The following is a 25471-nucleotide window of genomic DNA, read 5'->3' on the forward strand; positions in this document are numbered from 1 at the left end:
CCCACACCCACACCCACACCACACCCCACACCCACACCCACACACACACACACACATATATATATATATATATATATATATATAATATATGTATATATATATATATATATATATATATATACGTATGTATGTATATGTAAATAATTGATGACATGATATTGATAGTGATGCGCTTAGGTACCTGATGCACCAGCAGTTCAGACGCTTGGTGCATTTCATTGGCCAGTATTCCTATTTTCACATATGGATTCAGGGGGGATGCTCGAGCAGCATTAATGGGCTTAGGTCGACGTCGGGGGAGGGAACTCAGGCCCCCGAAAGTACATGAGGTGACACCACGTCTATGGATTCATGTCATCGCGGCTCTTGAATGACCATGGCCAAACAAACTATGCTGAGGGGTGAAGAAAATGCAATTATTCGAGCCCACTGGCTGTCGTATGAATCGCACAGAAATTGATAATTTGTGTAGTTAACATAGCATGGGCTACGAATAACGGTATCACAGGCAAATATTGGGTCAGTACCCCAGTTTGGCTGTCGATAATTCTACCGACATGCTACATTGGCGTTAAACAGGCACAGGCAGATAAACGTCTTAACGACGCAACATACGTGGCTCGACACCCGTGATGACTATGCAGACAGGTGAGAACCGAGCACTGTCAGCCCCGCGCATAGGTACGGTCCGAATGCGGCTGGCCCCGCAGACAGGTGGAGACCGGGCACGGCAGAACATTAATAGGCACGGACCGAGCACGGTAGCTGTGCATACGGGCATGGACCGAGCACGGTACCTGTGCGTAAGGGCACAGACCGAGCACGGTAGCTGTGCATAGGGCACGGACCGAGCACGGTAGCTGTGCATACGGACACGGACCGAGCACGGTAGCTGTGCATGCGGGCACGGACCGAACATGGTAGCTGTGCATAAGGGCACGGGCCGAACACTGCCGTTTGTGGAAATGCGCACCGTGGTTTATGACGCTGCCGTTTTTGACGTCCAGAGCACGGCAGCGACGGAACGAGCACGACAGGCACGGAACGAGCACGAGAGCGGCGTGAACAGGCACGTTCCGATCACAGCAGCGACGTGGACAGGTACGTCCCGAGCACGGCAGCGACGTGGACAGTTAGTCTCGAGCACGATAGGGTCGAAGACAGGTGCAGAACGAGCACGGCATGCCCGCGGCCCATCATGTTCTTCGGCCGATAAAGCTGGGCTACTTCCGCAAGACTGCCGAACTGGGCAGGTCGGAATCAGTCTACTGGACCTAGCAGATCAAAAACCTCACCCAGCAGGAGATGCACCTCGAGCGCTTCGCCATGAAGGTGGACCTTTCCTCGCGCGAGACCATGACCGACGCAAGGTGGCAAGTGCAATGACGGAAATTGGCTCATTGCAACGATGTCTTCTCTGCAAGGCAGCGCCAAAGGTCATGAACGATCTGCAGCACGTCCGGCAACTTGGAGTCAGCAAAAACCACTTGCAATTTGGTGTCAGCACTCTGCACGCATGGATAAGGGTTTTTGAGTGCATGCTCCCCATCACCTATCGTCTTGAGCTACAGAAGTGGTAGACCAGGTCAAAGGACAAAAGGAGCAGGTGCAACAGAAGACAAAAGCAAGATAAGCAGCGTTTTGGGAAAGACTCCATTTTCATGTAGACCACCTGAGAGTTGCAGGAAATGGCCCTCAAACAATACAGCCCCTGGCAATACAGCCCGGCTGACCTTCGCAAAGGAAGCGGTCTTTGCTGAGATCATCGGGATCGACGAGTGCCTAATTCGACAGCTGCACACTGCCTTTTACAATCCATGGCATCCGGATACCAAAAAGACGGTGAGAAACTAGGTGCCTCCTGCCATGGAACAGCCGAACTGCATATATACCTCCCTTCGTGGCATCCAGCGCCCGTGTCTGCGCACCGAGTACTTCTCGATGAGCCAGCCGTCATTAACGCACTGCCGATGCCACTCGAACTCTCCAGCGAAGAAGCACAAGAGTCTCGCAATAAGGACGTACAAGCGTACTATGTGGGACACGCTAAATAATGCATGCATAACATCGCCGACCAGATTGGATACATGCTGGTCACCATCAGTGGTCCCGTGACCAGCTCGTCGGCGGTCAGTGCACGTAGTCAAAGAACTTCCAAGGGCAAAACGGCGCTGTCGGAAGAGGCATTCGCCATTCTACAACACGGCCCTCCCAGAGCCAGGTCATGTATAGTAGACTACGACACCAGCGATACTGATTTCGACTAGACAAGTAAGGATCAACGTGCAAGATCTGATTGACTTCTTGCGCCACATACAAATGTGCTAAGTAATTGTTTTGATCATCAGTAGTTAGAAAATAATGCTCTTCTCAAGTTCAACCCGCAAAAAATACCTCACACACGAAATTAATTCCAATTAGCTGGCTGAAATATCATAACAGGTCAGTAGCCTCAACTTGAACCAAAAACAAGTCGGAAGTTTGACCTTTTCATACAACAAAAATGGAGTGCAGATTAGGATTATGCATGGACAATTGGTTTGACACAGGCTATAGAATTAATCTTCATTCACTGAATTAATATCACTTTTGAGGTCAATCTGGCCCATCGTACACTGACAGCGGCGCGACAACGGGGTACAGGGCCGCACGACTCTGAAAAAAAACATTGTAATGGCTTGCTGCTTAAAGTTGCCATGTACATTATCATGCTCGTCGTTAAATTTGACGCAATGGGTTTGCTATTCAAATGCGTATGCCACTATCAGTTTGTTCGTTCTGGGTGCGAAGACAGCCCGATGTTCCTGCCTCCCTATTCCGAATAAGCGTCGCCCATACATCTTCACTTTTCACGCCATTGAATCTGAAAGCTTCACCGCATATGCTTGCAAATCACATGACCATCCTCGCTATAAAAGTGCATGTAGTCAGCTCGCGTGTTATATACACCAAACGTCAGCAGCTTTTCCAATATTTGTACTAATATTTCGACGGCCGGTTGGATCTCAGCACCTCGTCTAGATTCCCATCGACCATTTAAGTCCTTGAGCCAATGACGTCACGCTAAGGCGAAGATGCGAGAATCGCCGGACGGTTTTACCACTCTTATACGGCCTTGGGCTTGAGAGGCGGGCGGCGTGTTTGGTGGGTGTGAGGCCCGGACCGCCTACAACGGGGAGAGATTTGTGTTCTCATGGCGATGAAATGGTTGCTTAAGTGAAATCAGTTTTTCTGACCTGGCACTGTTTGATTTTTCACATTTATATGCCATGGCGTTTGTTCTTCGTCGATTCGGGAGAACCTTACCATCGCTGGGGTCTGCCAGGTAAGAGCTTCAGTGATATTAGCTTTGGAGGAGTACCTGGTGTCCTACACATACCAGCAACAGTGAACTTTCAGATGATAGTATAAGTTGTCATGAAAAGCAATGATATTCGTAGGCAACTGCTTCTTTGCAATTTAGGTGATTGTTCTTTTGAAAATGGTGAAAAATCACCACTTGTATAGTGTAAGGTCCAGTCTGGATGGTTCTTGATGTCGAGTGTGATATGTTTTTGAACGCACTAATCATACATGGTTGAGAATGCACTGTTGTATGTGGTGACATATATGTTCAGAAAAAGCCAGTTATATGCAAGGGTGTAGGTGTACTTTCCTACCTAACATTAGAAAAAATCATTGCTCACCATTCGTCGTGTTTAAGGCGGCACACATTGTAAATAGTCTCAAAACAGGTAGAATCTGCGGCACTCGGGAGCTCGCCATCGTAATTATAAAAAATTGAAGGTAAGATCATGAATCTACCTGTTCTGTGATTATTTACGAGATGTCCTGCCTTAAACATGACAAATGGTTTACTTTAGTCCCGTACATTTTGTAGAGTTCTTGGTAAGCAGAAATATTGTATTTACGCAACGGCAATGCAGAAACGGCACTGGGGAGTCGAGGCGGTGCGGTGCGCGCGGCGCTCGGGGGCCCGCTATCGAAGTTATTGAAATTCGAAGGTAGGAGCATGATTCTACCTGTTTTGAGATTATTTACGATATGTCCTGCCTTAAACACGATGAATGGTGTACAATTATTTTTTCTAATGTTAGGTAGGAAAGTACACCCTGACCTATGCAAGATGTCTTGCCTAGTTTTCAATCAATGTGCATTTTTGCTTATGAGTGTTTGTTCTTATGCTGTTTCTGATAGTGCATTGTCAGTCTTCTAATAGGTCTTGTGTTGTGTTTTTTTTTAACCAGTTTGAGAGGTGCAAGAAGACAAGTTATTGGTGACAAACAATATTGCTCTACTGGCAATGATGCTTCTGAAGATAGTGAAAACAAAGCCAAGATAAAAGCTAAAGCTGAAGAAAAAAGAAAAGCAGCTAAGCTCAAGCTCAATGATTTGCTTGAGTCCATTCAGAAGGTACTGTTATATTGCAGGGAAAGAGGTTCACAGACCTATTTTTTTAATTTTTGCCATGGCTTATATAAAGTGAGTGGGGATCTTCATATGTATTTCTTGTAGAAAAGGTGTGTATTATTTGCCTTACTAGATGCTGACAGATTATTTAGATGCTAGTTTTCCACTTATATATATATATATATATATATATATATATATATATATATATATATATGCATATATATATATATATGTATATATATATATATGTATATATATATATATGTATGTATATATATGTATATATATACATATATATTATATATATATATATATCATTATGTCATCAGCATGGTTTAGTCCAACTACATTAAGTTTTATGCTAGTTGGCAGTCAGGGCTAGGGCCCTGTGGACAAGCAGGAAGTTGCAGTTATTTTCTGTGCAGATACTCCAGCAGCTACCCACATTCTTGTGCCCCAGGCCTGACTACTTTCATGCAACAGCTGCTTGTGATCATCAAGGACTCTGCTGGTAAAAGCCTTCCTTGGCCAGGTCTAGTTATCCATTTATCACCATGGCTATCATGCTCTGTCTGTTATACATTTGATGTAGAACAGATTGGGGTGCTGGAGCTTGCTTTTTTGCTCCTGGTATGGAAGGTGGCTGATGTAAACCAGCAGGGTAGCACAGTGCTATACTCTCAACTAGATCACATTCTTTCTGGTTGAGATACCCTTTCCTGCTGTACCTGGAGCAAGGTCATACTGATGCCTTGAATGATAGAGGCTCGGTTTGTAAGTACATGTGCTTTAAGAAGCAGTATCAGGATTCAAGGGAGTAGATTTCATTGCAAGCCCATGTCAGATACCAGCCATGTCATTGAGTGTATGTCACCATCAGCTCCTGATGGGGCTTGGCCATGCCATGTCCACCAGACATCAGCAGTGCCCAGTGACAAGGATGGTGGCGTGTCCGGCCGACTGGCGCGACCAGGCCGCCAGCCGCGGCCCCGGCACGTGGTGGCACGGCCAGACCGGCCTGCCCCTGCCTCTGCTGCTTCTGCTGCTGCTCCCACGCAGCCTCCGCCAGTCAAACAGCTAACCCTGGGTGAGTGTGATGCTGCATTCCAGGGGATTTGTGGTGGTGCCTATGGGAGGGGGCTGAGCTGACTGACAAGGTGCAGGCCTGGGTCCCTTGGCGTGGAGGTGATGTGATGTAGACTGGCCCTGTGTATCACTGCCAGGTCTTGGATTGTACTGCACTGACCAGATGTGTCATGTTGAAATTATCTGAAGGGTTCAGGTTGCATGATATGCTGGTCCAATCAGAATACATTTTGGAAGTCCTGACTTGAAAGCAAGTCAATTCACAAGAATTAACAGCTTGTCTACCCAAAAGCAGAAGTGTAAAAACAGCGCAACAGCGAGAAAATCAGCTGGAGCAAGAAATTGCTTTGTTCTATATTATCAGATGTTGTGGGGGTGCAGGCAAACACTTGTTTGTGAGTGCTTAAGCATGCACTGCTTTATGAAATCTGCGGCTGGTGGCCAGTCGAGCATGTGCTGCTGATGTTGATGGGGGTGACTGACTCCACACACGTGTCGCAGACGAGGAGGTGGCGCAGGCGGCTCGCGACGTCGCCTCCTCGCTCGGCGGAGACACGGCGCGCACCGAGGCCGAGCTGCTGTTCAAGCTCAATGGGGAGGACGGGGCGTCGGCCGACCGGCCGCAGCTCAGGTAGGTCATCAGAACCAGCTCCGGTGCGGGTCAGGACCGCCCGCAGCTCAGGTGGATCATCAGAATCAGCTCTGGTGCGGGTCAGGACCGGCCGCAGCTCAGGTAGGTCATCAGAATCAGCTCTGGTGCGGGTCAGGACCGGCCGCAGCCCAGGCAGATCATCAGAATCAGCTCTGGTGCGGGTCAGGACCGGCCGCAGCTCAGGTAGGTCATCAGAACCAGCTCCGGTGCGGGTCAGGACCGATCGGAGCTCAGGTAGGTCATCAGAACCAGCTCCGGTACGGGTCAGGACCGATCGGAGCTCAGGCGGATCAACAGAGGCAGCTCCGGTGCGGCTCAAGACCGATCGGAACTCAGCGACGGGCTAGGAATGGCACGATTCAAGGCCAACCTCAGAACTGGGCCAGGAATGGCATCAGCTCATATGTGGTCTCTGGATCAATGTCAACCTCAGGCACGTAAAGGAGCCGACCCAGGTTACGGACCAGGACCAGGCGTGGCTTGGGCGCCTACGCCGGGCCAACGGCGCTGCCGCCGGCCAGCGGACTCCAGCGGTCCCTCCCGGCCGCCGCCCCTTGCCAGCTCAGGCACGGACCACTCTCGTGTATAGGTTTAGGTATGGACCGCGCTTGGCCACAACCCACGCACAGGAGAGTCGGCCTTATTTTTGGGACCAGGGTTGGCCATAGATGGGGTACGGAGAGGGTCTGGTCTAGGTCCGGGCGCGGCCCAGGATCGGCTCCATCCGTGATGTGGAAATGAAGTGTCCAGCCGGTGCTCCTCAACCATTGTTCTGTCTTCATGCAGCCCGCGTCATGCATTTCCTTGGCAAGTTGTGGAAGGATGGCAACTCATCCCGCAGGGGCCGATCTCGTTGGGCGGATAAGACGAATTCATTACTTGCATACTGTTCTCAGCCAGAAGCTGATGTTCGGCGGCAGTGAGATGTATGCTCGTGCCGCACGCCACCGTCCACGCCGCGTTGAATGTCTGGTCGATATCCTCACCCCATCCACAGCCGTCTCCGATGAGGTAATGCCTGGTTAATTATAAGATTATCCCGCACGCCACCACCCTCAGTGAGATGATATCTGGTTAACATTCGGTTCATCCTTCACGTGCCACTTCCAGTGAGCTGATGAAGCGCACGCGCTCACCCAGCCCGCCGCCGTGCCGGCAGTGAGCTGATGTCCGGTATGAAGGTGGACCAGCGGCCGGCACCGGGCCGCTCGCAGCAGGTGCGTCACCTGGTGGGCGAGCGGCGCGCCGACGCTGTGGGCCGGGTCCGCCGCGAGCGGGCTGAGACGCCCGGCCAGCAGCGGCGCCGTCCGAGCGGCACTCGCCTCCCGACGACTGCTGACACGTGCTGTACACGGGCGACGCGCTCGGCATCTTCACCGACCAGGGGCGGGTCGGCGCCAGCGGTGAGCGCGACAGCGACGGCCGCGCGCCGCCGGCCGCAGGCGCAGGGCTTCAACACGACTATTGCTGTTCCCTGAGGTGCCGATCACCCTGCAGTATAACTGCGTGCCCGGAAAGGCTTGTTTATCGAAACTTGCGGTATTGAATCAGCGGGTGCTTGTATGTGGGGCCTTTTAACATTCACAGATTTCACAGATTTCAAGGCACGAAACATACGACTGCATAGCAATTCAAGTGTTACAGTAACGTGACAGGCCATGATTTAGGCCATGATTTGTTGAACCTACATCAGTAAGCACACAGACTCCACCTGATCAATGCATGCCAGAGGTTGTTGTAAGGAGCAAGAAACTCATGTATAACCATAGCTCGTTGCACAACGGCATCCGCTGTATTGCTCTCACGCCCCCATACAGTGGTATGCTGACTTGACCTGCTGTAAAGGACTCGCTCAGGCCGGTGTCCGGATTCTGAGGGAATCCGTACACCGGATGATACAGATACGGGCTTCTGAGAGAATCACAGACGGGACGGCCATCTTGGATCTGTGTTGATGCCGCCTGCTGAACACTGTGAGTGTGAAGTGCGCTGGTGCAAATGTTGCGCCCCAAGCTGGCCTTTGACACGTGTGGGCTGTGTTGGCCGCCGGGTGCGCAGAGCTGGTGCCAACCGGTGCCGCCAGTCAGTGGGAGCGGCTGCACGAGCGGGAGTTGCGGCTGGCCGTCACCCACCCGCCGGCCAACGCCTGGCAGGAGATGATCCTGTGGACCGAGCAGGGCAAACTGTGGCACCTGCCCGTCGACAACGAACAGGGTGGGTGTGTGCTGTTGCCGGCTGCGCCGGCCCATGGTCACGCTGTTTGAATGCCCATCCCGGGCTTATGGTCGGCCGGGAACCTATCGATGAGGGAAGCGTTCAGGAACCGGGCTCATTGCCAGGGCGCGCTTACCAGGCAAACGCCGGGGCATTTCAGCCACGACGGGCGTCTCCCCTCCGTAAGCGGCGTGAGCATTGTTTGTGAAGCCTGCGAACCTTTGTATGGCCGCTTTAGCTGTTGCATCGCACTGATCGCTTGAGATTGACGCGGTGCCGCCACGACCACAAGCGTCCTGTCGTCGCCGCAGCCAGGCTCTTAGGACGCCCTCGCCCGGCAGCCTCCACGGAGCTGACTCAGCCCGCTGACGGCCCCCTCGTCCCCCAGGACTGGAGGCGGAGGCGGCCGTCGGCTTCCACGAGCACGTGTTCCTGGAGCGCCACCTGGAGCCGTGGTGTCCCCAGCGCGGCCCCCTCCGCCACTTCATGGAACTCGTGTGCGTGGCGCTCGGCAAGAACCCGTGGCTCTCGGTCGAGGAGAAGCGCGAACACATCGTCTGGTTCAGGGACTACTTCGCTGAGAAGCAGCAGCTGCTGGCGGAGCTGAAGGCCATGTAAGTGGGCGGAGCGAGTCTATTTGGTGCAGCGAGTAGTGGGAGTGGCAGTGAGCGACTGGCTCTGAGTGGCGTCCCGACCGGGCGCACAATACAGGCGACACACGTGTGCAATCGCTCCATGCATTTATGTCTCAGAACAGAACAATCGAACCAGAGAAACGGAACATGCAGCGTCGCGCACCGTAAGACGCAGCCGTAACACGCGCAGAGAAGCTGAACAGACTAGAATTCATGACCCTGCGTGACCCTGACTAGCATGCGTGCGCTGCGGTATGCAACAAAAACAGTCATCTGAACATAGCACAGGGTTTTGGGTGTTTGCGCCTTTTCGCCTATCGTGCCCGCTTATCCGTATAAAAGTTATCGTATCAACTGTAGGATACAAGTTTGTGACATCGCCTCCGAGCGGGCTCACAGCAAACGTGAATTTTATGACGTCAAGGCCATCCATTTCCACCGCGTACCCACAGACAAGTTTGTAACAGCCACCATCAGAAGTCACAGAAAACGTAGATTTTACGACACGGAAGCCACTCGTGAGATTCACTGTGTGCGGACGAGACAAACCGCTAAAACTGCGTTAAACTTTCCTTACACCTTACCAGCGTTCACGCCAGCGACGGGAAAGGCGGGCCCGGCGCTCCTACGCTACCCACTGGCAACCCATCCGACCGCGGGTCTCACCAGCGCCCGGGTCAGCGCCCGACAGCCTGGCTGACCAACTTTTGAACACGCGTTATCACCGGGCGGCCAGCGCGCCGCGCAGTCCACACTCGGCCGAGCAGGCTCCGGCCGTCTCACTCGGCCGGCGCGCTGCACAGGGCGTCCAGCTCCTTGCAGACGTCCTCGAAGATCTCGTCCACGGCCCGCTCGCCGTTTATCTGCGGTCATCACCGGCCGACGGGCGGCCAGTCGTTACACGGTGCGGTGTTGGTTATGTGGTTACGTGATCGTAAGTGTAGTTGTTGGTTTTCGGACGTTTCGGCTTCAAATGCCATCTCACCGTTACGCGTGTGGTGTGGGCAGAATCAGAATGGTCCCAGTGTCTAACATGGGCTGACCGCAAGATAACTTCTCTTGTCGGGTTAAGATAACCACTCAAAATGAAAGCGGTCATAACATACCATCATAATGTCGTTTGTCAAAAGTGCGACCTAACAAAAAGTACTGAACGAGCCGCTACACAAATGGCCGGTTTATAAGTAGACGGATGGCACAGCCCACTTCTACACCGCCAGTACACACGATTCATCACGCGGTACCGTAAAAGCTTAATGTACGAGCGGACGTAAAATCATCGTTACATACCGGCGCCGTTGAGAGGAAAGTAACTTGTTTAGTGCGAACAAAATCACGCTGTCCCACGCAGCACTTTGCCGCCAGCTGCCTTTTTCGCCAAGCGAGCTGCTCAAATGCAAATACAAAATCTGCCAACGCGTGGAAACTGGACTCTGTCATGTGATACTCTTAAATGTCACACAGGAAGTAATAAGTTACAATTGCGCCACTTATTGCAGCAGATTTATGACTACCTGGCATACAAATGAATGTGCTATCTGCTACACTTGAAGTGCATTTGTAGCTTAAAGTTACACATATATGAATTTGTATTTTTAAAACATGCATTGAAAACAAAGCGTCGCAAAAACGAAATCGCTACCGTTCTCGCTACACATAAATGGCTCACCTCGTTCTCGGCTCCGTACAAACTACCATTTATACACCCACTTGCACTGTGAGACATCGAAAGGCATCTAGAAACGATGCTATTCACAAGCTTGTGCCACTCAAAGTGCGTGTGCGCCTTACATGTGGGAAGGGTGTCATAACCTCATTTGTGTACCATGCAGCTTACATATGGGAAGGATGCCACACATTAATTATCTACCATGTGACATATAACCGACTTTCAGCCAGCGATAAAGTGTACTGGACTCCTCATCGTGCAGTGCCCGTGTACATGTTGATACGTGGCTAGGGGCAACAGTGAAATCGAGCGAACCAGTATGGGGTATGGCGTATCATTCAGGCAAGGAAGCTGCCAGCCAACACGTGCGATCGCTACAACACACAACCACGACAAACCTCCGCCTGGATAGCCCCGACTGCCGGCCACGCCCCGTCCGGTGGGCGCAGCACCATGCCGCCGACCGCCCCTGCCCGGCGCTGGTCTCTCACCCGCTTGCAGGCGCTGGTCAAAATGTGTCACCACCGGCTCGGTGACGCTATGGAACGTCTCGAGCCGCTTCTTGATGGTCTCGGCGTTGTCATCGGAGCGGCCGGACGTCTCGCCCCGCTTCAGCAGGCGCTCTGTCATCAGGGCGTCTGACACCTCGAAGTAGAGCACCAGCGAGCAGGGGCACACCTGCGGCCAGCCAGAGGTCAGGCATGCTGGCACCGCGCGCGGCGCGACGCAGAGCCGGCGTCCTAGGATCACAGGCCGACACAGAGCCGGGCATCGTAGAGGTCACAGCCGACACATAACCGGAGGTCACAGCAGTCACGCCGGTACAGAGCCGGGATCACAGCCGATACAGAGCCGGGATCACCAGGGGCGACAGCCGACAGAGAGCCGGGATCACAGGGGCGAAAGCCAACACAGAGCCGAGGGTCATCTGTCACCACAGCTCACCTGCTCTCAAACTTGACTGCTTGGTCCACCTCCCGCGGGTAGCCGTCGATGAGGAAGCCCTTGCTGTTCTCCAGCTTCAGCACCATCCCCTCTCGGATCAGGCGCAGCACAGTTTCCCTGCCACACGGAGGACAGTGACTAGACGGGCTTAAGAGGTGGGCTTGATGGAGTGCCTAATGTCAACGACCATGCACTCGTTCCATTGGTCACTGGACGGCTGCCGCGGAGGCTCCCCGCCACTGACCATGGGCACTAGGTCGCCGGCGTCCATGGTCTCCTTCATCTGCTTGCCGAGGTCGGAGCCAGAGTCGACCTCGGCGCGCAGCAGGTCGCCCGAAGACAGGTGCGTGAAGCCGTACTTTTCCGCGATCTTCTCGCACTGGGTGCCCTTGCCGCTGCCGGGGCCGCCTGCCGGCGTGGCCACACACCGCTGCCATGATCCCAGCACAGCGCCGCCCTCACTACCCATACCAATGACGTCACAATGCTCGGGGCGACAGCGCGTCTGCCAGGTCACTTCTTGCAGTCCGGTTTTTTAAGCCAGGGCGAAAGACTTGCAATCGTTTGTGTACGTTTTGCCTCTATGCAGTAGGAACAATTCGGATAAGGAGTCCAACTTACCTGTGCGGCGCAGACACTGTCGGGCCTTTAGATATTTTTGCTAACCCAACTTTGAACTGATAGGTGAACATCGTTTCAAGGCCCACAGCTGAATGCTTTGATGATGTGCTGTGCGCCCACAGGGAGAGGTGCGGGTATCTCATGAAGTTGTCTACGTTCAGACGTGGTCCACCCGTTGAAAGTACCAATTTGTTTGGCTTTACTCGCTTGCCCCGAATTGTACTGCCACCCTGCATTCACAAGCAAATTACATACAATACATTTAAGCATGTGTGTGTGAAGGGGGATGGGCACCTGCCCTGCCCACTCAGGTACCACCCACTCGCACACTCAAAACGCGGACGCTGATTCAGTCGAGGCGAGCTAACAGGTAGCAAGCAACATACACGAGGATTATAGCAGGCAAGACAATGACGTACGCCTTTCTACATTTGTTTATAAATCACGTGCTCAATAATGGGCTCTTCAAAGTAACCTGGTATTTTGCTACGATGTGTATGCATAATACACACAATATATAAATATATATATATATATATATATATATATATATATATATATATACACAATAGCACGTCCTTATGGATTAGTAATTTTGCGGGTTCGATAACACAATTACTCCCCAAAAGACGGCACAACAACTAAGGCGGGGTCAGAGTAATGAATTGGAACGAAAATAGTTCTTTGGAAAAAAATTGGCTACCTTTTCCATTGTTCGGTGATCCTCGCGAATTCACGAAGCCATATTATGATGTGGGTGTCCCCTTTTCAGACTCCCTATCAACCAACCTTCCTATGCGCATAACACATTTTGACGCATGTTTTCGGATGATTTAGCTGGATACTGAGACCATTTGAAGACATTTCTGAATGCTGCTTGCCAGCTTGTGGTTCCACATAGTAAGTTTGTTTGTAAGCAAGTGAGTTTGTTGAGCAACGTAATAATGATTCTCAGGAGAAGATGCGCCATCCTATCGAGGTCCAACTCGACCAAAAAAGGCAGGCGAGACGCTCGTGTTGTGGCCGACTTTCCAGAGCGTCAAAGGACAAAACAAATTATGAACCGGATTATCCAGAAACTTGAGGGTAAAGAGGAGAACTCCTGCGCCAGAAGGTCGGGCAGCAGAAGCCCCGGAACACCCAGATCCGACGACCACATGGCGAAGTGAAGGGTCTGGCCAGCTTGAAATATATGAAGATGAACGTCAACGATGGCAGGCGCCGTGTGTCATAAACGGAAGCCCCGGATCAGGGATTTATGCCAGAAGATTGGCGGCGAGAAGTCACGGGCGTGTTTTTCACCGATGAGGCATCTCACGATTCACATGTCGTTGAACGTCCAGAACAACCGCGTCTATGGAAGCGGCAAGAAGGGCGAGGTCCCAGGAAATCGACTGTGCCACGAGAAACCGAGACCTTTGTAGAAAGCCATGTATGGTTAGCGTCGACGTCACCTGGAACGGAACAACTAGTTTTTTTTTCGTTTCGAACATCGAAAGCGAGAAAGACCGCTGGGTTTCGTACATTCGGCTGCTGGACGAGAAGCTGCCACCGACCTGGGAAGGGCTCCACCCAGCCGGCTCCACTGCCCAGCAAGACGGCTCCCCTCCCACACAACTGGACCACTCAGGAGTCCCCCGCCGAACTCTGCCAACTCGTCAGACAGCACGAGTGTCCACCAAACTCCGCTGTTCTCAATCCTCGAGACTGCCGCGTCTGGAATGCGCTGTTGGAGGCAGTGTACTGATCTCACCACCAGAAGTTCCCCGGTCTAGACGAGCCGAAGTAGGCCATCACGGCCACGCGGGAGGAGGTGTCATTTGACACCATAGGGAGCACCAGCCACCACTGGACCTACAGGCTGAATACTGTGATTCCGGCTAGCGTTGGCCCCATCGCTCACGTGCTCCAAAACCGGCAAAACTGCTTAATTCTGTACTATTGCACGCCTTTGTGTCCGAGCCCGTCACGCAAAGAAAAGGGGGACTGATTATGCTGAACCTTAAGCACGCACGCTCCCTTCTATACCTTCTTTCAACGTCCAAAATATCACGTCTATACCCTAAACTATACTGCAAGATATGTTAACAAATTTGTGAACAGTTTTTGCCCTCCAAGTGTATAAAGAGAAGGGCATGCCGGAAAGGTGCTGAGGTTATAAATTTTGCCTCACAAAGGGTTTGAAGATGTGATTACAGACTGTGCATCAAGGAAATCAGCCAAAAGAAATCATTCAACTTTCTATCAACAAAGCGCAACAAACCAGGTGCTGGCTACTGTTCCACGGCTTATTTTTACGGCTTATTCCGTGCCTCTTGGAATATCTGTGCATGTCCTTCTAGAGACACAAAAACCCAGGCTTGCGATGGTATCATATTTATGACGTTTAACTCGACACGAAACACTCCATTTCCGAATGTACTCTAAGGAACGAACCGAATGCATTACGAAACCTCATGACCCGTTGCGCAATAATATACGCCTACAAAAGGCGTCACGGGAGGGAGCTTTAACATTCAGCCATTAGAGAAACGAGGACATTATATGGCTCCCTCACTTGCAGCGTAGCAGCACGATATTCTGGATCATTCCCCGTCCAGCCTCCATCGCGTCTTAGTCAATCATAACCATGCTCGGTCTAACCAACAATCATGACCGCCCTGTTGATAGTTGCTGTAACACACACGATGCTTGTACTCACCCAACATGAAGATCACGGGCACGTTGGACTTTTTCAAAAGTTCAGACATCTCTGCAGCTGCGGAAAAATTTGGAACAGTGTCAACACCATCAAAACTCATTACTGGGAACATATCCACTCATTTATCTGTGATGACCATGCTATCCCTTATGAACGTGGAAATGCATTGTACCCTGAGACAATGTCTTGAACACATTTATTTAAGGCCTCTAATTTGTTTTGACCTGATGTCGAATTGTCATCACCAATGGGCAGAAACGCCTAGAGACCACAACGAACAGCCCTTGCGGCGCTAACGATGCTGCTCATATATGGCCAGAATCAGCCAGAGAACATCTGATGGGTGTCGCGCACACTCAACTGAATGAGGGCGATGAAACACTGATATGCACAGCCGGTACAAATGGACACTTACGGGTTAAATTTAGCACCTCTGTCGCGTCCTTCGCCAAGCGTTGCTGAAACATAAATCAAAGTAAACAAAAGTTCACACATTTGCCTGCCCATTTAGGAACCAACGACGCATGTGATGTACCGTGCGAAAGCGGTGCCGTGCGACAATGCCACAACAGTGGTATACCATATCTGTGGTGGCCCATGGTGAAATCCATTGGTTGCGCAAAACAAAACTAACAATTTAACTTTCCTAGAATGGGCAAACCATTCTGAAAAGGGCTTTTCAACCCCACCATGGTTGTAAATACTAATTCCAGAAACAACATCACTCTTGCACTTTTGACATTGACTTTAATGCCTTGTACACCATATCATACCATATGAAAGGATCCCTATACAAATTCCCCTATCACATATTCACCTCCCCCCCCCCCCCCCTGGTAACATGGTAACCCTCATGGCTAGTTTGTATGCTGTATCTGTATGCCAGAGAAAATTGTTGGCATACACTTAGTGGATATGGGCAGTATGCAGCAACCTCAAACATACTTGCTGCAAATTTCCACATATTTAATGAAGATTTCATACATATTTAATGAAATTTATGAAAGGAAATGAAATTTGGTCATATTTAATGAAATAATTTCATACATATTTAATGAAAATTTCCACATATTTTCCTCAGCATGTCTGATCCTTTAACAACCTTTTGCACCACATCTGTAAAAATCTCTCAATCACTCAACAAGCTCTTATAATGTCACAGGCTAGTAACCATCAGCATATGCATGAAAGCATATGTATCACAATGCAATGTCAAAGCCTGTATGGATCAAAAAGGTACACTATCATAAAACAATTATATCACAAGCATTAGATGCACAAAATTAGAAGTGCATGTTTGAGTTACAGAATAAAAGCTATTCACTGAACAAAAACAACACAGGCTTTAGCTCACTAATTTGTACAGCTTAAATTTACAACTTATTGGCAGGCTAAGCATTTACAATATAATCATGAAAATGACAAAAACCACACAATCAGGTTGATGCCCTGATAAACCAGTTGCAGCACTAATTGTACAGCATGACATGCTCTGCCCCACTATGTGTGACAATGTGCATGTGTGAACAAGGTACATAATTATGGGGTATTCTGCAATCAGCACTTGTATTATTAATACCACATACCTTTCCACAACATCCACCCATTGCCTTAAGTGGGTTTGGTGAGTCTAGTGTGGGTTGAAAGGAATACACTCCTCCAGGAAGACAGGATGAGCTGCTACACAGATCACTGTCACAAACATGATGCACGCAGGTTAGAAATGCCTAATACTAATTTGCATGCTCGTTAAAAGCGGTTGTGTGCGTCCAGAAATCACTACACTACAAAAATTATTTCCAGCAGAGCACTTTCAAAAAATCGCTTTACAAGGGTGACGGTCTAGTGATTTCAGCATAAAACCCTAATAACAGCCAGAAAAGCCCAACTACCGAAATTAAAACTCTAACACCTCGTCGCTTATAAACAACAAAAACTGTTCTATTCTAGACGACCTCAACCTTACCGCGCCCGCCACTCAACATTAAGCAAAGCTACGCGTTGTATCACCGTCACATGCGCCTGTACTGTATCAAGCAGAAAGCTTGTTTGGTAGCTTTGATAAAAAGCTACCATATTTAGGGAGGTTTTACTTTATATGGAAACGATCCGCCGAAGTCCAAGATGGTCCAGTATTATTGATTTTAGGCAAAATTAAATGACGGATTGCCTTGAAATTTGATTAGCATGCAGATTGCAGGTTTATACAACTCTTTAACGTATCGAATGCACCATTATTTGTATCGTAAGAAAGAAACTATCCGATAGCAATGAGCGGGGTCCCAAGCACGAGTAAAAAATTGTGATCGGAACAGGCAAAAAGTTTTGGTTGTCGAAGACGGGATTCCTTTCCAAGCATCTTTCATGCGTGTTTCTATGTTTCGTTACCCTCGCGATCCTCGAATATCAGATCGGCATTCAGCATAGACTATATCTTGTGAGTCTGGATAAGCGAGGCGAACTGACAAGCTCTAGCCAAAGTCGCTAACCTCTTTCAATCGAATGTGCCTGTGGCGCTCGGCGTATCAATCCGCCGCGGGTCACATTGTTTTTTTTTCAATGTGCGAGTACGGTTTTTGTTTGTTTCGTTTGGCCCGAGTGCTCGTTCCGGACATGCGCGCCAGGAAGCTCAGTAGTGGACGGCTCTATGAAACATCAACCTCGTCGGATTAAGACACTCAGCCAGTAGAGAGAGGGAGGTTCAGACAGTACGAGGGGTTTGAGACAGTGAGACAGGCACGGTGTTCGGAATCCTATCGGCCTGGGGTGTCGACGGCCGGGCGCTCGGTGCGTACACCTCACCAAAATGCAAACCCGGCGGAGGAGCCGCCGACCCTTGGGTGATTCTTGGATCTCCGGCCCCTTTTTCTTCTTGTTTGGCAATTGACAATTGGAAAGATGCATTTTGTAAGAACGTTGAGCTTACGTACTTGTACTTTGTTCTGATCAGCTGTATGCCGTGCATTCCTTTCACGCTTGCATGGCATCATGGTAATCAGCATTTCTAATACACAGTTATGCCGTTACTTTGTGTTCCAAATGACGTGCTGACCCCGACCTGGTATTGTTTGTGCGTTTCAATGAACAGTCTAGACAAAATGGCAGATCAATAAGTAATCTGCTGCCTGAATTGTGTGCCGGGAGATATGACGCGTCGCAGTCAGGTCCACATTATACGTCAAATCAATTACATTGCACAGCTCATATACTGCCTGCAGCTTGAGGCGACTGTGATTTTTCCACGAGTGTAATGAAAGGATTTTTATCACCAGAGGCTATATGCGCCCTAGAGGCTTCGCATTATGACTCCTCAGAGCCGATGAGGGATTCCGGCGTACCGATGAGGGATTCCGGCATTATTCCGTGACGAGAGAAGGTGGGAGCTACGTGCTGATGCCACGATGAGCCTTGCACCAGGTGGCTGCAAAGTGTGATGGATAAATTCCTGTGTGGGCCGGATAAATTCCGAGGTATGAGTGGTGTGTGACTGTAAGATTCCGCTCACAAATGAGGGGTCTGATCGTTGCGCGTAACATGCGCAGCCTGTGTATAGCGATCACACCATAGGGCTCTCTTTTTATGGTCGGTGACGAGCATGCATGAGATGGTGTGAATGTATGAATGCTAGTTGCGGAATCCCAGTAAAGTGACGTTTGCTGCCCATGCTAGGATGAAAGCAATTTGTTTCGTAAAAGCCCATGTAATGTCGGTGCGCCAATGTTTTCGCTACCATTTGCGGTCTTCTCAGTTAGTTGGTTTATGACAGGGAATTGCCTCGGTAGTAATTACCTGTAGATGAATACAGAGGATCATTTAGCCGTTAGCCGCTAATAACAATTACACGTATCTTAAATCTAAGCAAATATGATTATTGGCTGTAGACTACCATTCCCAAGGAGATTTTCTTTCGTAAGGCTGATTATTGGCGATTATAGCCACTATATCTAGAAAGGTATGCATAACATTGTGCATTTCACATCATGTGCGAGTACATCACTTCAAAGCCATACAGGAGCTTCATCTAAATTATTGAGTCAGTCGCGGCGCTTGTTGCTTTTATGCAAGTTGGACCTTGGGAATCACGTAACTGCGGTATGGTGTTGGTGAGAAATCCGTCGGGTAAGCATGACGAAATTACGTAAAAAATGAGGAGCCAGTGCTACGAGTTACGCAGACGGAAAAAATCAAGCGTCCTAGCCAACTTAGCTGGAGATACCGCGCGTAACATAAATGGTGGCCAACATGGCAAATGCTACCTAAGAGTGAGAAGAAGCCCCCAAAAAATCAAGTAACCTAAACGGCAATATAATTGAGAAAGTCTCCGCGTACCATAAGTGGTGGCCGGTATGGGGGAAGGGGAGGGGAGGGCGCCTAAAGAGTAAGCGGCAAAAATCAAGAAACATAACCAACTATCTATGATGGAAGACTGCGCGTAACATGCCTGCCAACTGGATGCAAGTTTTCATGTGCAACAAGCAGACAACCGAACCAGGATTGAGGTCAGTCAGGCTACATGATCAGACTGCAGAACTTTTAACATCAGGTATAAACGATAACTATACAGACAGTGGATATATTGCTGAGCCGGATGGTGTCAAGAGCATCATTAAATGACCCTTAATTTAAAAAAAACTTCTGAATGTCTGGTAATGAGGAATTTCTACCTGACACAGGATTTCTCACTGACTTGAGCGCTGTGACGGGCTCCTACAATCTGGCAAATCTTGACCCCTTTGATTTTGTGTTAAAATCGCTGCAAGCGTGGAACATCTGTTGTGGGGAAAACATCTCTCGGCATTTCTCGGGACAGCGAAGGCTTTGGCCTCTAGAATTCATCATATACCAGAGCGATGTTCGGCAAGGACGATTTTAATACACCGTGCTGGAAAGGCAGGGTGCGCTAACATGCTGAAATCATACTAAACCTCTTTTAAACAAATGTCTGTACCATGCCTCGCTTCGCCTAGCTACGCCTTTCTGATATTGTGTGCTGTATTCGACAGACAAATATCGGTCTTAACACTCCCAGGGTGGCCAGTTGAATATAACGCCGCTCGGGTGAGGGTAGGAGCACTTTGAGCCCTAAGATCTCAAGAACTTAGATACCTGAACGCGCTAAATTCATGGGATGGATATATACCTGAGTGTGAAATATTGTGTCAAATTCTAAGACAACTAGATTACGACCTTCCGGTCAATTATGGTCAAAGAAGGTCAAACTCCAGATCGGTGTTCGAAGCTCTCTCAGACTTCATTGTGCAACCAGCTTCAACCTGGATACCTCTACTATGCAAAAGATGATCATGTCGGGTAAGTGACCTCATTTCACCTTGAGAAGGTTACAGTGACCAAAAACCCGCGAGATTGTTTGGATTTTTCAATTTTAATAAGCGTCGAGGATTACCCTTGGCGAAATGATTCTAAAAACAAAAAATTGATCAGGGTCATTCTAGGTCAGTGACCTCTTTTGACCTATGAGAACTTTAAATAACACACTCGTTCACCTCCTTGTGATCAGAAATAGAAATGATCGTCAAAAACCACCCACCGTTATTAAACTTGACTTCGATCCGATACTAATATCTGACCCCAGGTATCAGACCGCCATGCCAGACACCCAGTTGTTGGACCGAGTGAAGGCAGATGACTGAAATATCACTGCTCTCCAGACTCGAATTGAACATACTTTGGCGACCACGGAGAGCTGGTTTCGCTCTAACTCTCTCAAAATGGGCCCCCAAAAAGCTGACTTCATTCTTATTGGAAGAAGGCAAAATACAAAAAGGGTGAAAAACCTTCAGTTAGCTGTCACCAATGCCCGCATGTGACCCTTTCGCTCGTCCGGCCGCTCGGTGACGTCACCGATCCCGTTCTGTCCTGGGATTTGCACATTAGTCTTGTGGTCAAGAAGTGCAATGCACTTTTGATGTCTCTCTTTCGCCTGCGGCATTACTTCACCCAGGACATGTTAAAGTTTTTGGTTGAAACCCACGCACTTCCTTGCATTCTGTACTGTCTTTCGATATGGAGGAGGCACCGCCAACAATCAACTATACAGGTTCCAGAAAGTTATCAGTTTTGCCGCCAGGGTTGTGCCAGTGACGTGACGCCAGGACACCATTGGTCCGGCACTCCAGGCTCTGAGATGGGATCGAATGGAGCGGTTAATCGAGTCGCGACGACGTCACCGAAGTCCATAAGACTTTCAACTACCAGAACGGGCCCCCCGCATTGCGCAGCATGTTCACCACCAAGCCCCCGGTACCCCACCGTGTCCCTGACTCCACGGAAGAAGGCCGGCTGGAGGTGCAAAAACGCCGGCTGGCGTGCCCACAGAGGGGCTTTTGATACCGGGCATCATTACCATGGAATAAGCTGCCGGTCAATGTAAATGAGTGTTGCTTACTGTTCGCCTTCAAGCGTGCTATGAGGGACGTGAACAGCTGGGCGGAGATTCGAGATGCGGCGGTCTTGTGGCTGATGCGCACTCATGCTCGCATGCTATTTTTATCTTTACATGTTCGTGTTTTTTTTTTGTCGCGCACATTATGTTTTTTCTTCTGACAGAAATCGTGTACTTCTTTTTTGATTTAACTGGTTAGGCATCGGGCGATGAGCTTACTTTATGTCGTGTTGGCATTAATGGACTAGACGCAAATTCGGAAGAGCCATATGATGGAGGAATTTTAAATCAAACGCATACCTACATACACCTTAAGTTAATGGAATTATTTCTAACGCTAAATTTAGTGGTACAATTGTTCAAAGAAACGTTCACAAAGATGTCCGGCTTCGTCTAACACTGCGTTATCACATCGCATTGAACGATTCCCTCACATCGCATGGAACGATTCCCCAGGCTAACCGATTCCTAGCCTTCGCTGACAGCCATGACCTGACTTTGACCTGCTATAGGTAAGCGACCTTGCAACGTAAATATAATTTGCATATGAAAAGATCGGCTGTTTAATTGGTTACAGTCAGACAGAGTTTGGTGCGGCCGCGCGGCGCGCTACACCACGCTATCCGAGCGCTCGAGCGCATGTCAAAACTTTGAATTGGCCTGGGCACATATTTATTTAAAATGAGTTTGGGTCAGGTTTAATCTGCCAGTTGACTTTGCGTGTGCGGTTTGATATCTTGAAGTTGACAGTGGCGAACATCGCTGTTGTCGATGAAATCCAGAGTCGCAGCTTCTGATGCCCCGCGAAAAGGCCAGAGACGTCACTCTGATCCCAGACCTGCTGCTCCTGTAGCGGTTTGAAAGGGAATCGAAAGGGTCGCAATGCGTAGTTCGTTCGTTCCCGTGCTGAACGCGAAGAGAAATAATGTATTAGGTGAAAAAATAGATACTTAATGGTTTGTCGATACTAAATGGTTGACGTTTTCTGATCCCTGGAGGTCAAACCTCTGGGTGCCCTACCTAAAATCTTCACGTAACTTGTCAGCTTTACGGAAGCTGTTGTTGGCAAAAGCAAGTTGGCCTTTATCCAAAGTGGTTGTCGATTTCTGCTGAATGCGTATATCGAAATGCTGTTAAATTTACACATACATCACATGGAGAAGTTGAAAAATAACAAAGGCGAAGGATTGGATAGCAGAACATAAAAGTGCCAAAGCCAGGGTAAAAGGTAATGCCCGAAAGGGTTGAGCTTGTAAGGACCGAGCGCTTTGGTACATAACCACACTAAAGCCACCATGTACCGGCTGATTGGAAAATTTTGACATTGGCGGGCAAAAACACGTGCGATCCGTCAAAACCCAATGACCCATTCCCATTCGTCTGGATTAAGGAGGAATCCCGGATTTAACGGGTTTAGTTAAGCACGGGCAAATGTTTCCACTGCGCCTCCGCGGCGACGCTTATGACTGAGCACCACCACCATGAGTGCTGGGCCAACACGCTGAGCCACGATCAACGGCCTTCTCGTAAAACGGCTGATGAATGAACTGAGCAACGCAGCTCAAACGTTCTAAGAATTCTCAATGGGTATTAGTCATGCTCGTAGCGTGCACCAGTCCCTGCTGTTACTTTGGAGATAGTGAGTAGGCAATTATTTTTCGCATGATCGGAGGCCTGGCTCATATAATGGGTAGTGCTGACACCTAGCAAAATCACACCGGCTATGGTCAATTTTTCAGCAAATGTTTCACATGTTGGCCTGCGCTGTGTCACTGTAAAGCCTTTTTCGTGCACTTGGCTATCTGGCGGAACAGTTTGTCACATTCAACCCATGACGTAATTACGCATGCACCACTAACCCCCAGCCACCTACCATGTTATCCACGAACTGGTACATGAGGTGGAACATGGCTGCAGCACTTCACGAGTCACCGCCGCCGCAGCCGAGCCGCTCGTCACCGGCGCCCTCTGGCGGCACCGGCAGCCGGCAGCGTCCAGCGTTGCCGGCGGCGCTCTTGGCAGCGGGGGACGGCTGCGCGTTGCCGGCGCGCCTGACTCACGTCCCCGCTGCCTAGCTGCGGACGCCGTCGGCCCGGGCACCGTCTAACAGCGCGCCGACGACGGTCCCGCTGCTCGCGCCGCGCCGAGCACGCTCGCCGGCGGGCTCTGAAACGCCCCGCTGACCCGGCGGGACCCGCTTACCGGGTCGCGCTGGGCAGCGAACGTCGGGGCGCGAGTGTCGGTCCCGAGGCTGCCCTGGCGGCCACCGCAGCTCCGTGCCGCCTATAAATAGGGAGCGACCGAAGTGCGGCTTGGACGGCGCTCGACGGCCTGGGAGCTGACGCCAGCTAGACAGCCCGCTTGGCCACGCGCCAGCGGGCTGCGGCGAACGCCGATGCGTCGGTCGGCGGATCGTGACAATCACCGCGGCTTGTTGCGCCGCAGAGCGATCTGTGGCAGGGCTCTGGCGCCGGCGAGCCGGTGCTTAACGACACCGACCGTGGCCGGGCTGCCCCACCGACCAGGCCCCGGGCATTCAGGCGCGGCGTGCGCGGCTTGCTTGTGGCGGCAGGGGCAGTGATGCGTCGCATGTGTCACATGTCAAATCTTTTGTTTTGGGGATGGATGTGTTTAAGCCTTCGGTGCCTAAAAGCCAGGTGACGTCAGAGAGCAGGGCCAACTATGGCTAGCACTGGTGTATGTTAAACTCTCGTCACCAAAATCGGCCGTCTACCTGGAATTTCACGATCAAATGGTGGGGGTCAGGGCTGATGCAACAAGCCCTGCGCAGCATGGGCGTCGACCCCAGAAATCCATCCATTCAAAAGGTTCGGACTTCATTTTAAAAGGCTCCCTTTGGTCTCTAAGGAGCCGAAACGGTCTCTTACAGCCTTATGTGTGCCCAGGAACCCTGCGGATGCTAATGAACTGTTTTACCTGTTGAAAGTCCTGCCAACCACTGAGGGTCTCTCTGGCTACTGAGGGTCTCTCTGGCTACTGAGGAGCTTCCGGGCCGATGGCGTTCTCTTCTGAATGCTCAGGGACTTAACTGGCCAATGGGACTGCTGAGGGCCAGTTACTATCGATCTACTATTAAATCGATTACTACTTGTGGCCAGTTATTATCGATCGTTTTATTCCCCATCGTTTTCCGTTTTAATCATTTTCACGCGCGTTATAGCCCACCAGAGATAATCCGTCAATGCATTCTCTAAAAAGTGCCCAGCACCGTAACGCGGCCAAAGTCACTGATCGATTTAAAAGCTTCACGGCTGAAATCAGAGCACTGGACAGCCATGCGGCCTGTATGATGACCGGTCGGTCTATAGCGCAATGCCCCCCGCCCCTTGGTGAAGGTTCGCTGACCCGTCTATTCGAGAGGCTACGAGGCTTGGTATTTGAGCGTCAGAATCAATATTGGATTAACCATCACGATGACCTCGTCCATCCGCCCTTCCCTTCTCATTCACGCCACATCCTGCATCCCCGCAAAGCCCCGCTCATCTCAGGCAAACTGCATGTGCCAGCCATGAGTGGCCTCGTCCTGCATCTTTGTAACGCTCGTTTATCCGATGCGGACTGCATGTGCCAGTCATGATTGGGCTTAAGTGCCCCTTGATTGGGATCCTGTCAATGTGCCGACCACATACCCCGTACAGGGCCTCTGTGCGGACAATCTGATTAGCCTTGCCGGAAAACCACGAGTCCTGCTCCTCCTGCTCCTGCATTTCTTTCCTGCATTTGACATGTGAGACCAATCAAGTCCTTGCCTAATAGAGGCCGTATAGGGCCTCTGTGCGGACTAAATCTCGGCGGAGGATCCCAGATGCATGTAGTTTTGCCTACCACTTTTTATTCTTATTGTCAGCAGAGTGTGAGAGCGTTCTCCTTCTATTTGCCATTTTTAATTGTTTAATCCCCATTGCCATTGCAACTATCACTACTGGGCGAAAGGGCTCTAATTCAAATCAAACCAATCTAACTTCCGCTCAATGGTCGACTAACTACCAACAATGGAGCCGCCCTCAGCAAACGTGACAGATTGCTATCAATCCGGGCCTTCTAACCAGTAACGTAGTCAGAAGTCACTCTTTACGATAGCGTTAACAGACAAGGACTTGATTGGCCCCAC

At 50.1% G+C, this 25471-nt stretch overlaps 3 protein-coding genes across 3 annotated transcripts; 2 read left to right on the forward strand and 1 right to left on the reverse strand.

Moving 5' to 3' along the window:
• The first annotated feature begins 3135 nt into the window (after window positions 1-3135).
• On the forward strand, window positions 3136-8066 carry LOC119100558 (uncharacterized). Its single transcript, XM_037223640.1, has 6 exons — window positions 3136-3325; window positions 4248-4413; window positions 5329-5500; window positions 6001-6130; window positions 7311-7456; window positions 8008-8066. The coding sequence occupies exons 1-6, from the start codon at window positions 3270-3272 to the stop codon at window positions 8064-8066; spliced, it is 729 nt and encodes a 242-aa protein (XP_037079535.1). The 5' UTR covers window positions 3136-3269.
• On the forward strand, window positions 7503-9354 carry LOC119101547 (28S ribosomal protein S31, mitochondrial-like). The gene is made up of 3 exons (XM_037224893.1): window positions 7503-7554; window positions 8210-8365; window positions 8754-9354. Exons 2-3 carry the CDS (start codon window positions 8308-8310, stop codon window positions 8981-8983), a joined length of 288 nt encoding a protein of 95 aa, XP_037080788.1. The 5' UTR covers window positions 7503-7554; window positions 8210-8307; the 3' UTR covers window positions 8984-9354.
• Window positions 9355-9779: 425 nt separating this feature from the next.
• LOC119100559 (adenylate kinase isoenzyme 1-like) lies at window positions 9780-23374 on the reverse strand. The gene is given in 7 exon segments (XM_037223641.1): window positions 9780-9863; window positions 11165-11347; window positions 11608-11730; window positions 11859-12022; window positions 14937-14993; window positions 15352-15394; window positions 23213-23374. Coding segments are annotated over 7 exon segments (690 nt in total). The 5' UTR covers window positions 23249-23374.
• Window positions 23375-25471: the final 2097 nt, after the last annotated feature.

The sequence above is a fragment of the Pollicipes pollicipes genome, unplaced genomic scaffold (genome assembly GCF_011947565.3).
Source record: "Pollicipes pollicipes isolate AB1234 unplaced genomic scaffold, Ppol_2.1 Scaffold_4881;HRSCAF=5763_pilon_pilon_pilon, whole genome shotgun sequence".
Lineage (NCBI taxonomy): Eukaryota > Metazoa > Arthropoda > Thecostraca > Pollicipedomorpha > Pollicipedidae > Pollicipes > Pollicipes pollicipes.